The 12,355-nt window shown below is 40.7% G+C and overlaps 1 protein-coding gene and 1 long non-coding RNA gene across 2 annotated transcripts; one reads left to right on the top strand and one right to left on the bottom strand.

Moving 5' to 3' along the window:
• The first annotated feature begins 6,825 nt into the window (after window positions 1-6,825).
• LOC112073334 (uncharacterized) lies at window positions 6,826-9,418 on the top strand. Its single transcript, XM_024140654.2, has 6 exons — window positions 6,826-6,932; window positions 7,554-7,874; window positions 7,992-8,201; window positions 8,378-8,710; window positions 8,805-9,035; window positions 9,191-9,418. The coding sequence occupies exons 1-6, from the start codon at window positions 6,878-6,880 to the stop codon at window positions 9,313-9,315; spliced, it is 1,275 nt and encodes a 424-aa protein (XP_023996422.2). The 5' UTR covers window positions 6,826-6,877; the 3' UTR covers window positions 9,316-9,418.
• A 1,919-nt stretch (window positions 9,419-11,337) lies between these two features.
• On the bottom strand, window positions 11,338-11,971 carry LOC112073342 (uncharacterized). Its single transcript, XR_002894506.1, has 3 exons — window positions 11,941-11,971; window positions 11,646-11,726; window positions 11,338-11,424 (listed from the first exon to the last, which is right to left on the bottom strand). It is a non-coding gene; the product is annotated as an uncharacterized lncRNA (long non-coding RNA).
• Window positions 11,972-12,355: the final 384 nt, after the last annotated feature.

Here is a 12,355-nt window from a genome sequence, read left to right as displayed (position 1 = left end):
TCCACAACGGGAGTAGCCAGAGAAATACAGACACCAACGTCAACTACTAATTACACTCATAAAACATTTCAGAAAAATATGGTGGATAGCAATGAAAGACAAAAGATCTTGTAAGACACCAACTATTTTCCGATTTTTGAAGTGTTTTACAGCGAAAACACAATATATCGTTATATTAGCTTACAACATTAGCTAGCATACGGCAGCATTGATTCTAGTCAAGCGCTAGCATAGCACAGTTCGACAGATATATGAAAAAGCATCCCAAATTGGGTCCTTATCTTTGTTGATATTCCATCAGAATGTTGTAACGGGGTCCATTGTCCAGTACAGTCTTTAGTTGGGTTCCAGAACAAACTATTTCCCTCTTTGGTTAGCAAGCACAATGGCCGTGCGGCGCTAATCTGTCTTTCTTCAAAAAATTATTCCGTCGCATCACATCTAAAGTCCAGAATAAATTGCAATAATATAATTAAAGTATATTGAAAAAACATACTTTAGGATGATTTTGTGACATGTATCAAATAATATCGTAGGCAGAGGTCATATTCACCTTTAACGAGCGTATTCCAGGAGCCGAGTCCAGGTTCTGCCTCGCGCCCGGAAAAAAAATTAAACTGCGCAGGTCTCACAAGAAGATGTGGTGTTCAGCCCCTGGAAGAGATATTCGACTCCTTTCTTCTCTCACTTCCACATTACACCCTGATGAAGGCGTGTGACGTGTCTTAAAGAGAGACATAGCATTTTGGAAATCTCAATTCTGGATAGGAAATGGGCTGTAAAAATAGTTCTGTTCAACTTAGAGAAATAATTCAAACGTTTTTAGAAACTATAGACTGTTTTCTATCCAATAGTAGTAAATATATGCATATTGGAAGATCAGAAATTTCTTAAGAGGCCGTTTGAAAATGTGCGCATATTTTCCAGTTTTTTCAATATTCACCCTGCAGCCATAAGAAGTTAAAAGGTAATTTCCAAATGAGCCAACATCTGCTGTGTTTACCTTGAATGTGATCTCCACTAACACATTAACTTTGCCTTTAAATAAAGGTATTGTCTACAAGCACATTAGGATTGAATCAAGGCCCACAGTGGATTCGGAAAGCATTCAGACCCCTTGACTTTTTCCAGATTTTGTTAAAACCTCTTAAGGACAGGGGGTGCTGTTTACACTTTTGGGGGAAATTGTATCCAATTTAAACGGCCTTGTACTCAATTCTTGCTTGTACAATATGCATATTATTATTAATATTGGATAGAAAACTCTCTCTAGTTTCTGAAACCGTTCTAATTATTTCTCTAAGTGAAACAGAACTCTTTTTACAGCCCATTTCCTATCCGGAAGTGAGATTTCCAAAAGCGAGGTCTCTCTTCAAGAGCTTGTCTATAAAAGGGCATGTCACTTATGACTGTAGAAACACGTCATACGCCTTCCCCTGGGTGTCATGTGGAAGTGAGAGCAGAAATGACTTGATTATCTCGTTCTGGGATTGAATACAACCTCTTGGAGTGAGAGGTACGCCATTATTTTTTTTGGAAGGCGCAAAAGTTGGACCTGGAATCGCCTCCTGGAAAACCGTCATTAATCGTGAATATGATCTCCCGGCTTCGATTTTATTTGATACATGTCACAATATCATCCTAAAGTATGTTTTTTTCAATATAGTTTAATTATATTATTGAAATTTATTCGGGACTTTAGACGTGTGCGTTGGAGGAATTTGTTCGAAGAAGGAGAGGTTAGCGCGGCATGGCCAGTTGCGCTTGCTAATTTCAAGAGGGAAATAGTTCGTTCTGGATCAAACAAAGACGGTTCTGAACAAAGGACCCCTTGTTACAACATTCTGATGGAAGATCAACAAAGATAAGGACCCAATTTGGGATGCTATTTCACTATATCTGTCGAACTTTGCTATCGCTACCGTTTGCCTTGAATCAATGCTGTTGTGGTGATAGCTATTTGTAGTAAGCTAATATACGAATATTGTGTTTTCGCTGTAAAACACTTAAAAAATCGGAATATATTGGCTATATTCACAAGATCTTTGTTTTCATTTGCCTATCCACACATAATATTTTTCTGAAATGTTTATGATGTGTAAATTAGGTAGTTGACGTTGGTGTCTGTATTTACTCTGGCTACTCCCGTGCTATTTCTGACTGTAGCTATGATGGTAGCAGTAATGTAAAACTGATTTATAGCTCAATATGCATAATTTTTTGAACAAAACATAGATTTATTGTGTAACATGTTTATGACTGTCATCTGAGGGAGTTTTTTCTAGGTTAGTTAGGTTGGTTCTAGGTTAGTTAGGTTGGCTTTGTGCATGCTACCTGCATGCTACCGTTGCTTGTGAAAAAATGTCTGTCCTTTTTGTATTTGGTGTGTGAGCTAACATAAATATACGTGGTGTTTTTGCTGTAATACATTTTAAAATCGGACATGTCTTGACTGAATTCACAAGATGTGTATCTTTCATTTGCTGTATTGGACTTGTTAATGTGTGAAAGTTACACTATTTTCTAAAAAATTATTTTTTGCAATTTCGCCGTCTGCCTTTCAGTGAGAATTGTAGAAGGAGTTCCGCTAGGCGGCAAACAGCCAGTCCATAAACAGGTTTAAGTTACAGCCTTATTTCTAAAATGGATGAAATTGTTTATTTTCCGTCAATCTACACACAATACCCATTAATGACAGAGACAAAACACATTTAAAAATGTTTGCAAATGTATATAAAAATACTGAAATATCACGTTTACATAAGTATTCAGACCTGTGGTAAGTTCTGTTTACCTGGAATAAGTTGTCGACATGCTCCATGGGTAAATTGTCTGCATACAGGGGTACGTTTTTTTATATTTTTAATCAAGTAAGTTGACTGAGAACACATTCTCATTACAGCAACGCCTGGGGAATAGTTACAGGGAAAGGAGTGGGATGAATCAGCCAATTGGAAGTGGGGATGATTAGGTAACTGTGATTGTATGAGGCGAGGTTGGGAATTTATCCAGGACACCAGGGTTACACCCCTACTCTTATGATAAGTGGCATGGGATCTTTAGTGACCAGAGAGTCAGGACACCCGTTTTAGCATCCCACACTGAAAGACAGGCACCCTACACCAGGGCAATGTCCCAATCACTGCCCATGGGTCATTGGGAATATTTTTTTAGACCAGAGGAAAGAGTGCCTCCTACTGGCTCCAACACCATCCCAAGCAGCAGATCTGGTCTCCCATCCAGGGACCAACCCTGCTTAGAATCAATGCCAGCAGTGGGATGCAGGGTGGTTATGCTGCTGACAAACACATTCCATCAAATACTGTATCATAGATGGAGTCATGATTCAGATCATCCCCTGGAACGAACACCCCCCCCCTCCCCGCCGTCAAAAGTATTGCACTCTAAGAGGATTAGGCGTGCCATTTGGAGACAGAAAGAGTGTAACAGAATATGACATTGGCATGTTGTACCAATACAAACATCAGTTTGTAGCAGTGTTGTTAGAGAGAGGTAAAGAGAAAGGTTTTATGTTCGGGCGCCAGACGGGTGTTACCCTGCTGAACTGAAAAGAGTAGGATAGATAGAGAACCACTATCAGACACATTAGCAGAAGAGACTGCCTATAGGGTAGCCTGTTGGCCAGATAGCCAGTGGGGAGAAAGGAGAAGACAAGTCACAGCACAGGGGTAACCTAACCAATAATAACTCATACAAGATTAATGGCAAAGCAATTCAAAGGCAACTTCCTAGAAACAATGGACAAGAAAGAACTCAGTCATAAAACAGAGAATTTGCAATATTCTGTATTACCTCCAAGTGGAGGAGGGAGGGGGTATGAATGGGTGTGTGTAGGTGTGTTCATAGACAACAAAAGGCCTTAAACATTTCTAAATGTCTGTTGTCCCACACAAAATCAATACAGTTCAAAACACTCAGCAACCTCCCTTTAACTAAAATGTCAAACAGTCCTACAGTGCATTATTAGTTCACTGAAGGCTCTGAACATGAAGGGAGAGCAGCACTAAGAGAGAACATATTTCACTGAAGAAGGAGATAGAAAGAGAGATGGACTTAGCTGTTGTGTCCAGGCTTGAACGTGTATTTGTCCGTCCGACACAATCCTTGATTGTTCGTTTGACAAAAGCTTGCAACAATGTTGCTAGTAATCGATGAGATCAGAGGTCAGAACGCTTCCAACTCGTCAGGAGTGTAGCGCGATAACAACAGCGATCACACTTAGAAATGTTATAACTAAGCACATTGAAACTAAACAAGACTTTTGTGGAGTTGCACAACCGTCATAACCGCAGCGCCAATCGAGAGCTCCTAACAGCTGGAAGAGCCGTGGTGATTTCCTCTTTCTGAATGCCGCTGCTCTCTTAAAGTGGCAGTGCACAGTGACGGCTCCGTGCAGGAGTTCGTTTATAGTGTTTGTGTGCTTAACTGTTGCTTTGTCAAGTACCCAGGGATGGTTTTCACCATTCTATCTGATGTATTTACAGTTTGTAATGTTGTTATTAGCCCAACATTATTGAGGACATTATTATTAGGATGGTGCAGTAATGTTGAGATGCCAGTAGGGAGAACTCTAGTCTAGAACACTGGAACCTTCAGTATCACTTTGATGCAGCTGATGAGGAGTGTAAATTGAATGGGTTTATAGAATAGAATGAATGACATCATGGAACTGACCAAATGTAAATGGAACTTTGACCTGTTCCATGTAGAACTCAGAGGGACAAGGCAACACATTATAATATATTATAAACATTCAATATCAGAAGGCTACTATTAAACATGATTCTGTATTTAGTCAATATGAATACATTGGAAATGGGCCACCCTTTAAAAAAATGTAAGCCCACTACTCAAATGAAAAACAACTAGATATGCAGTCTGTTGTAATTTTCTATTGAAATACAGACACTCCCCTTTCTATGTGCTGGCTGGTCCTCATGCATGTTAATGACTTAAGAGGAAGGAAGTTCTCGCATCAGCTACTTGTGTCTTAACTACTTAAATATGTATCAACCACAGAACACACACTTAATGTCAGTTTCCATGCACTACCATAAGTTGACTCATTGTACAACCTCCCCCTTCACTTCACTCTGTAAGTACCTTGACAATATCTTGAAATATAGTTTTGGTGATTTGTTTAGTCTAAGTCATATTCTTGAGGGTAATGTATCATTTTACTTCTTGTTATGTTTTGAGTTGTGTTTTGGTTGTTACATCAGGGTCAGTATTCATAAAGTGTCTGTGTAGGAGTTTGATCTACATAGGATGAGATGATTAACAGCAGTAAAAAAGACATGCAGACAAACATTGTAACATTGCAGCTGTGGGTGTGTGTGTGGTCTCTGTCTGTCTGTTCCTTCTGTCCCTGTCTGTCTGTCTCCTGTCTGTCTGTCTGCTCCTGTCTGTCTGTCCTGTCTGCTTCCTGTCTGTCTCCGTCTGTCTGTCTGTCTGTCTCCGCTGTCTGTCTGTCTGTCTCCCTCGTCTGTCTGTATGTCTGTCTCCGTCTGTCTGTCTGTCCACTGTCTCTGTCTGTCGATCTGTCCCTGTCTTCCTGTCCCTATGTTCTGGCACTCCCTTGTCTCGCTGTCTCTCTCTGTTTCGGCTCCCTGTCTGTCTTCTGTCTGTCTGTCCTGTCGTCATGTCTGTTCTGGCCTCCTGTCTGGCTCCCGTCTGCTGTCTGTCGGTCTGGCTCCTTTCTGTCTGTCTGTCTGTCTGGCTCCCTGGTCTGGCTCCCTGTCTGTCTGTCTGTCTGGCTCCCTGTCCTGGCTCCTGTCTGGCTCCCTGTCTGCTGCTCTGCTGTTCTGGCTCCCTGTCTGTCTTCTGTGTTCTGGCTCCCTGTCTGTCTGTCTGTGCTGTCTGTCTTGTCAATGTGTGGGAGTGGCGTGGGGGGCGGGGGGGGGTTGCGTAGTCATTGCTAGACATTGACCACCTTGTTGGACCTGATAGCCAGCGAGGTCGAGACACAGTAGTCTCACCATCATCACACATGCCATCAAATCATTGTTGTGTAAGGGGAAGCTGGTTTGATGTTGATTATTATGTGTTTCTCTGTGAGCCTAAATACAGCATATTGTTGTGAGGAGGGGGCAGGGGGAGGGGCTCAATTGTGGAAGTGGGCTGCTCATTTGACGCACATGGAGCAGGGTCTTTACAGAGAAGCTCTTAAATACCAGCCCCTCGTGGCACCTGGACAGCCTCTGTGTTGTGTGGTGTTGTGTGTGTGTGTGTGTGTGTGTGTGTGTGTGTGTGTGGGTGTGTGGTGTGGTGTGTGGTTGGTGTGTGTGTGTGTGTGGTGTGGTGTGTGTGTGTGGTGTGTGTGTGGTGTGTGTGTGTGTGTGTGTGTGGTTTTGTAGCTCTTGCTTTACAGCTTGGGGATAGGAGCTATCCTTGAACCTGGTGGTCAGTCTTTAGGCTGCTACAGCTTGATGGACCGTAGAGGATTGAACATTTATCCTCCTAATTTGGGGTTCTGAGAAAAAAACAGCTTAGAACAATCAATGAATATGTGTTTACAGTCACAATCTGTTCAATAATATTGTTGTTGTTGTTGATGATGACTTTATTGTAACATTAGGAAATTTTTGCATCACAACATACATCTTAAAAGACAGGTAGACAGACATGCAACACGTCACACACATTACATACATAGTCCAATAGACTTACAGACAGACAGTATTCACATAGACAACACATAGCACAATACAAACAACACAATATGAGCCTGGTTCATTTTCATTAATGAGCTGTACCCCATTTACAGTTTTACTTCAATGTATCAGGTGGAGTTATCACCAGCTATAGAGTGAGTTGTTGTTTATGTTTCTAAGACTGCAGGGTGGGAGATGCAACAATGGCCTTGAGAACAGCAGGAAGTGTGTTGGTGGTCTTTCTCTGGTCTGTAGCAGGTATGGTCTCATTCATAATGTTTTAGTTGCCCTGTATATCAATCTAAATACATTTCTAAAAGCTAAAATGTAAGTTATTCTGGTGTTTCTGTTAGGTGTCTCCACTCACTTTAATAGTCATATTTCACACCTCACTGAGTGATGCTTATCTTGGTTTCCATTCACACTTCTGCACATCAGAAGCAGTAGCAGAATAAGAATGTTGTCAACCCACCAGCCAGAGTTGGGGTCAATTCCATCTCAATTCCACTCAATTCAGGAAGTAGACTGAAATTCCAATTCCAATTATTTTCAATGCTTTTCAATTAGGAACAGTTAGAAATTGTGGAATTGGAATTTGGTTTACTTTCTGAATTGAATGTAATTTAAACGGGATTGACCCCAACCCTGGCAACCAGTGCTTTTTACTTCCATGATGTATATTGAAATGAATACTAGAATGATATAAGGGAATGTACATTTGAGTAGATGTGTCCTACAGTATAGTAGTACAGTATAGTATAGTACAGCTACACATGTTTACATGCATTTGGATGTAATATTGTATTGTCTGTTTCTTTATAGTCTTGACGTCACAAATGAAGTTATCTCATGGTTGAGTCCTGTGACACTGTGTTTCAGGTGTTCTGGGACAAAATACTGTGAGGAGTGTCTGTGCCTTAAAGGGGTCATCAGTGGACATGCACTGTCCTATTCCCAGTGTGACCCAAGTCACAAAGATTGTCTGGTATAACACACAGTTGAATGGTAAGCCGTATGATCTGAGATGGGACCCTAATTATGAAGGTCGTGTGGAGTTACGTGGAACTACAGAGAAGGACTGCATCCTGAGAATAACAGACCTGAGAGAGAGAGACATAGCAACATATTACTTCAGATATAAAACAAACCAGTATTCAGAATGGAAATATGGCTCATATGGATTCACTCTCAGTCTCACAGGTACTGAATAAATAGTATAGTACAAGTCAAGTCATTTATTACATGTTCTATGAGAACAGTGAAATGGTGGTGACTGACAGACTTCCTCCATTATTGTTTCATATCCTCTCCCTTCAGATCTAAAGGTGGAGAGGATATATGACAACAAACTGACCTGTAAAACCACCTGTACTCTGACTGGTAACCCCACATACATCTGGTACAAGAACGGACAACATCTAGATGAGAGCACCTCCCCCCAGTACAAAGACCCAGTCTCCAGTAACTATGAAGACAGTTACTCCTGTGCTGTAAAAGGCCATGAGGATCTCCACTCTCCTGCAGTCTGTGAGTGGGAAAAAAAGTGTTGATTCAAACACAGTGTTTCACTCTAGCAATACCAACAGCTCAAWTGGTTATGATTTATACTGAAACGACTTGAAATTAACAGTTTACTTCTTTACTTTGCACCTAAAGAAACATGAAAGTTAAAACTATTAACAGAGAGCCTCTTTATGTTGCAGGTGCTCAGGGTCACAACTGCTGGAGGGTGACTTACACCAAGAGGAGAATCTGTGTCTTGAAGGGCTCCACAGTGGACATATCCTGCTCTTACACTCATCCCTATAGTTATATAGAACAGGGTTCATTCTGGTTTACACAGAAACGCACTGTAGATCTCAGTACATATCCAGAGTATGCAGGTCGTGTGGAGTACAATAGAAACACAGAGAACCATCACACCATGACAATAACACACCTGACAGAGAATGACTCTGCTGAATACAAATTCAGATTACTAACAACAGATGAGGGGAGATTTTCTGGCCTTCCTGGTGTGATGTTGACTGTCACAGGTAATAGTCCACCTACAGTTAGTAATGTAATAGAACAAGTCTAATCACATGACAAGCCTGTCTGGAGTCAAATATGACTGATGCTTCCTCTTAGATATCCTGTTGGAGATGGATCCTACGTCTGTGTCAGAGGGGGGGAGAGTCACACTGAGATGTAGAACCCAATGTACAGTCGGTCTCAACCCCACCTACATCTGGTACAAGAACAGACAATATATAGAGCAGAGGACTTCCTCTATATACTCTAAATATGTCTACAGGAAGGATGTAGACAGCTACTCCTGTGCTGTAAAAGGCCATGAGGATCTCCGCTCTCCTGCAGTGTGTGAGTGTAGATTAATTTAGTTATAATTTCACAATATCAAATAACAGTTAAAATTTTTTGTGATTTACAAAATACTGAAAATGGTCAAGTGGTTTACTACAACCGAAGTAAACAGAAATAGTTAAAAACTAACAGATATCGTCATAATGTTTCAGGTGTTCATAGTTCAAACTGCTGGAGAGTGACTTACACCAAGAGGAGAATCTGTGTCTTGAAGGGCTCCACAGTGAACATATCCTGCTCTTACACTCATCCCACTAGTTATATAGAACAAGGTTAATTCTGGTTTACACAGAAACACCCTGTAGATCTCAGTTCATATCCAGAGTATGCAGGTCGTATGGAGTACAATAGAAACACAGAGAACCACCACACCATGACAATAACACACCTGACAGAGAAGGACTCGGCTGTATACAAATTCAGATTACTAACAACAGATGAGGGGAGATTTTCTGGCCTTCCTGGTGTGATGTTGACTGTCACAGGTAATAGTCCACCTACATTTAGTACTGTAATAGAACAAGTCTAATCACATGACAAGTCTGTCTGGAGTCAAATATGACGGATGTTTCCTCTTAGATATCCTGTTGGAGATGGATCCTACGTCTGTGTCAGAGGGGGAGAGAGTCACACTGAGATGTAGAACCCAATGTACAGTCGCTCTCAACCCCACCTACATCTGGTACAAGAACAGACAACGTCTCACCAACCCAGTCACCAGTTATAACAGCCTGATCCTAGACCCAGTCACCAGTTATAACAGCGTGATCCTAGACCCAGTCACCAATTATAACAGTCTGATCCTAGACCCAGTCAGCAGTGAGGATGCAGGGAACTACTCCTGTGCTGTCGAAGGCTTAGAGAGAATCCTCTCTCCAGAAGAGACTCTCACTGTCAGATGTGAGTACATGGGGTGTTGATATATCTTCCTGTGTTGAGTAATCAACTCGTCATCAAGATTTGATTATTTGAATCAGCTGTGTAGTGCTTGGGCAAAAACCAAAACATTCACTCCTTGGGGTCCCCAAGACTGAGTTTAGGAAACGCTGGCCTCGCCACTCATGGTTAAATGATTCAATGTCGCCATCATGTGTCTAATAGCAGAAATACAAGAAACAGAGCTGAGTGGAAATAGTTAGGAATCAATGTATTATTAGTTGAACAAATAATCTATGTATTTGTCTTAAATGTTGATCTTATTGACAACATGATGCTTATACTGTATTGACACTAAAACACACTGTAAAAACTGCCAAGGTAAACATGTATTTAACATATATTAAAATACATAATAAATGAAAAAAATGTGATGACAAAAACAAGTGCTATCATGACACTGAACAACATGGCATTACGTAATATACAATTATAATTAATATAAAATGTAAAAAGCTGCAAATGTTTAAATGTATGTAATGTGCTGATTACATGTTTTTAAATTAAAAAAACAATATAGTATTATAAAATATAAAACATATAACGTGTCATAATGTCTGACAGCAATACAAAGTAAATCATTAAACACATCAGGGGAAACTTGGCCCAAAAGCTAAATATATTAAAACGCTGTTATCAATATTATCCAAATTGCTGAAGAAGTAGGGCTATTGATGTTCTAAATCCCTAAATGGCAAAATCCCATAGAAACTATCGGAAATTAATCTTAAACAGATTAGTTACACAAGAAAAAATATGGAAATGGAAAAATCCCTTTGAAAAAAAAGCAGAAGCATAACCTAACCCATTTATCATCAACATACATAATTATCATAATAAGAAAATACAAAATATTTTCCAGCATTTACTCAAAAGTTAAAGATCATGGTCTGGAAACCATCTAGATATGATAGCAAGAGAATAGAGGTGTTGAGGCCTGGCTTTGGATTGGAACTGTAGCTCTTTCAGTCCAGCTTCTGTGGTGATTCTCTTCAGTCCAGCTTCTGTGGGTGGTTCTCTCAGTCCAGCTTCTGTGGTGTTCTCTTCAGTCCAGGATCTGGGGTGGTTCTCTTCAGTCCAGCTTTCTGTGGTGGTTCTCTTCAGTCCTGATTTGGTGGTGGTTCTCTTCAGCCCAGATTTTGGTGGTGGTCTCCTCAGTCCAGGATCTGTGGTGGTTCTCTTCAGGTGATGTTCTGAGTACTTTTCTTCAGTGCAGGTTCTGTGGTGGTTCTCTTCAGTTCAGGTTCTGTGGTGGTTCTCTTCAGTGGGAGGGTCCCCTCACATCTGAAAGAATATACTGAATTAGCAATTACACTCCACTAAAATGTTATGGACACACGCACACAAACACACTTACTGCCAGGGTGTCATACTCTGGTGACCTGGTCTTCATGTTCAGAGATGTGTACATGTCGCTGTTGGGGTTACTGGTAGGGTCAGGATGGACATTCTGTGGACATAAAGAGAGAGAGTGAGAAAGAGAGAGGGAAAGATATAGAGAGAGTGGTAGAGAGAGAGAGAGAGAGAGAGAGAGGAAAGATATAGAGAGAGTGGAGAGAGAGAGGAAATGCATGAGCTGTTTGAAATATATAATTTTCTCTCAACACATTCAAGTACTGTATAAAAACAAACACACTCACAGACAATCAAAATGAATGATAAGAGACTTACTGCCAGAGTGTCGTAGTCAGGGGACATGGTCCTCATGTTCAGAGCAGTGTATGTGTCACTGTTACAGTCAGGACGGACACTCTTTGGAGAGAGAGAGATAGAGAGAGGGGTAACAATTAAAATAGTATGAAAGAGACTGTCGGACACCAGTAAATTAATGAAAATGGAGTTAGTAACTCAGGTTTCCCCAAACTCGGAGCTGGGCTGCCCCCCCGGGTGCACGTTTTGTTTTTTGCCCTAGCACTACACGGGGGAGGTGGGGGACCCTGGTGTAACTGATAACTGATAGAATCACCTGTGTGTCTGCTGTGGCATCACTTCCTCCTATTGAATCTCCTGTAATGAGGGACAGAATGAGTTCTGCCCTCTACTGACCTCTAGTGGAAGTTGATATGTTACTAATACAGTTTAGTAGATATGGCTTTGGGAAAATAAAATACATTTATGAATGAATTAAGTTAATAACAAATCAGTGTGCTGAGGGTGAAAGAATAAATACAAACATCCATTTTAACTCACCTGAACCACATGAGTCCAGAGAGACAGAGGATGAGAACCAGAACAACCACTTGATTCCTACAGCTGCAGTCAGAACTGAGGTCTGTTTCCCTAAAAGATCAATGGATGATATGAGTACATGTTATTATAATAAAATGAATATACAGCAATACAGGACATTATTGCAATAGTTGTTATATAGAAGCCTATAT

Source organism: Salvelinus sp. IW2-2015, unplaced genomic scaffold, assembly GCF_002910315.2.
Source record: "Salvelinus sp. IW2-2015 unplaced genomic scaffold, ASM291031v2 Un_scaffold2232, whole genome shotgun sequence".
NCBI classification, from domain to species: domain Eukaryota; kingdom Metazoa; phylum Chordata; class Actinopteri; order Salmoniformes; family Salmonidae; genus Salvelinus; species Salvelinus sp. IW2-2015.
This window is presented reverse-complemented; position numbering and strand designations above follow the sequence as displayed.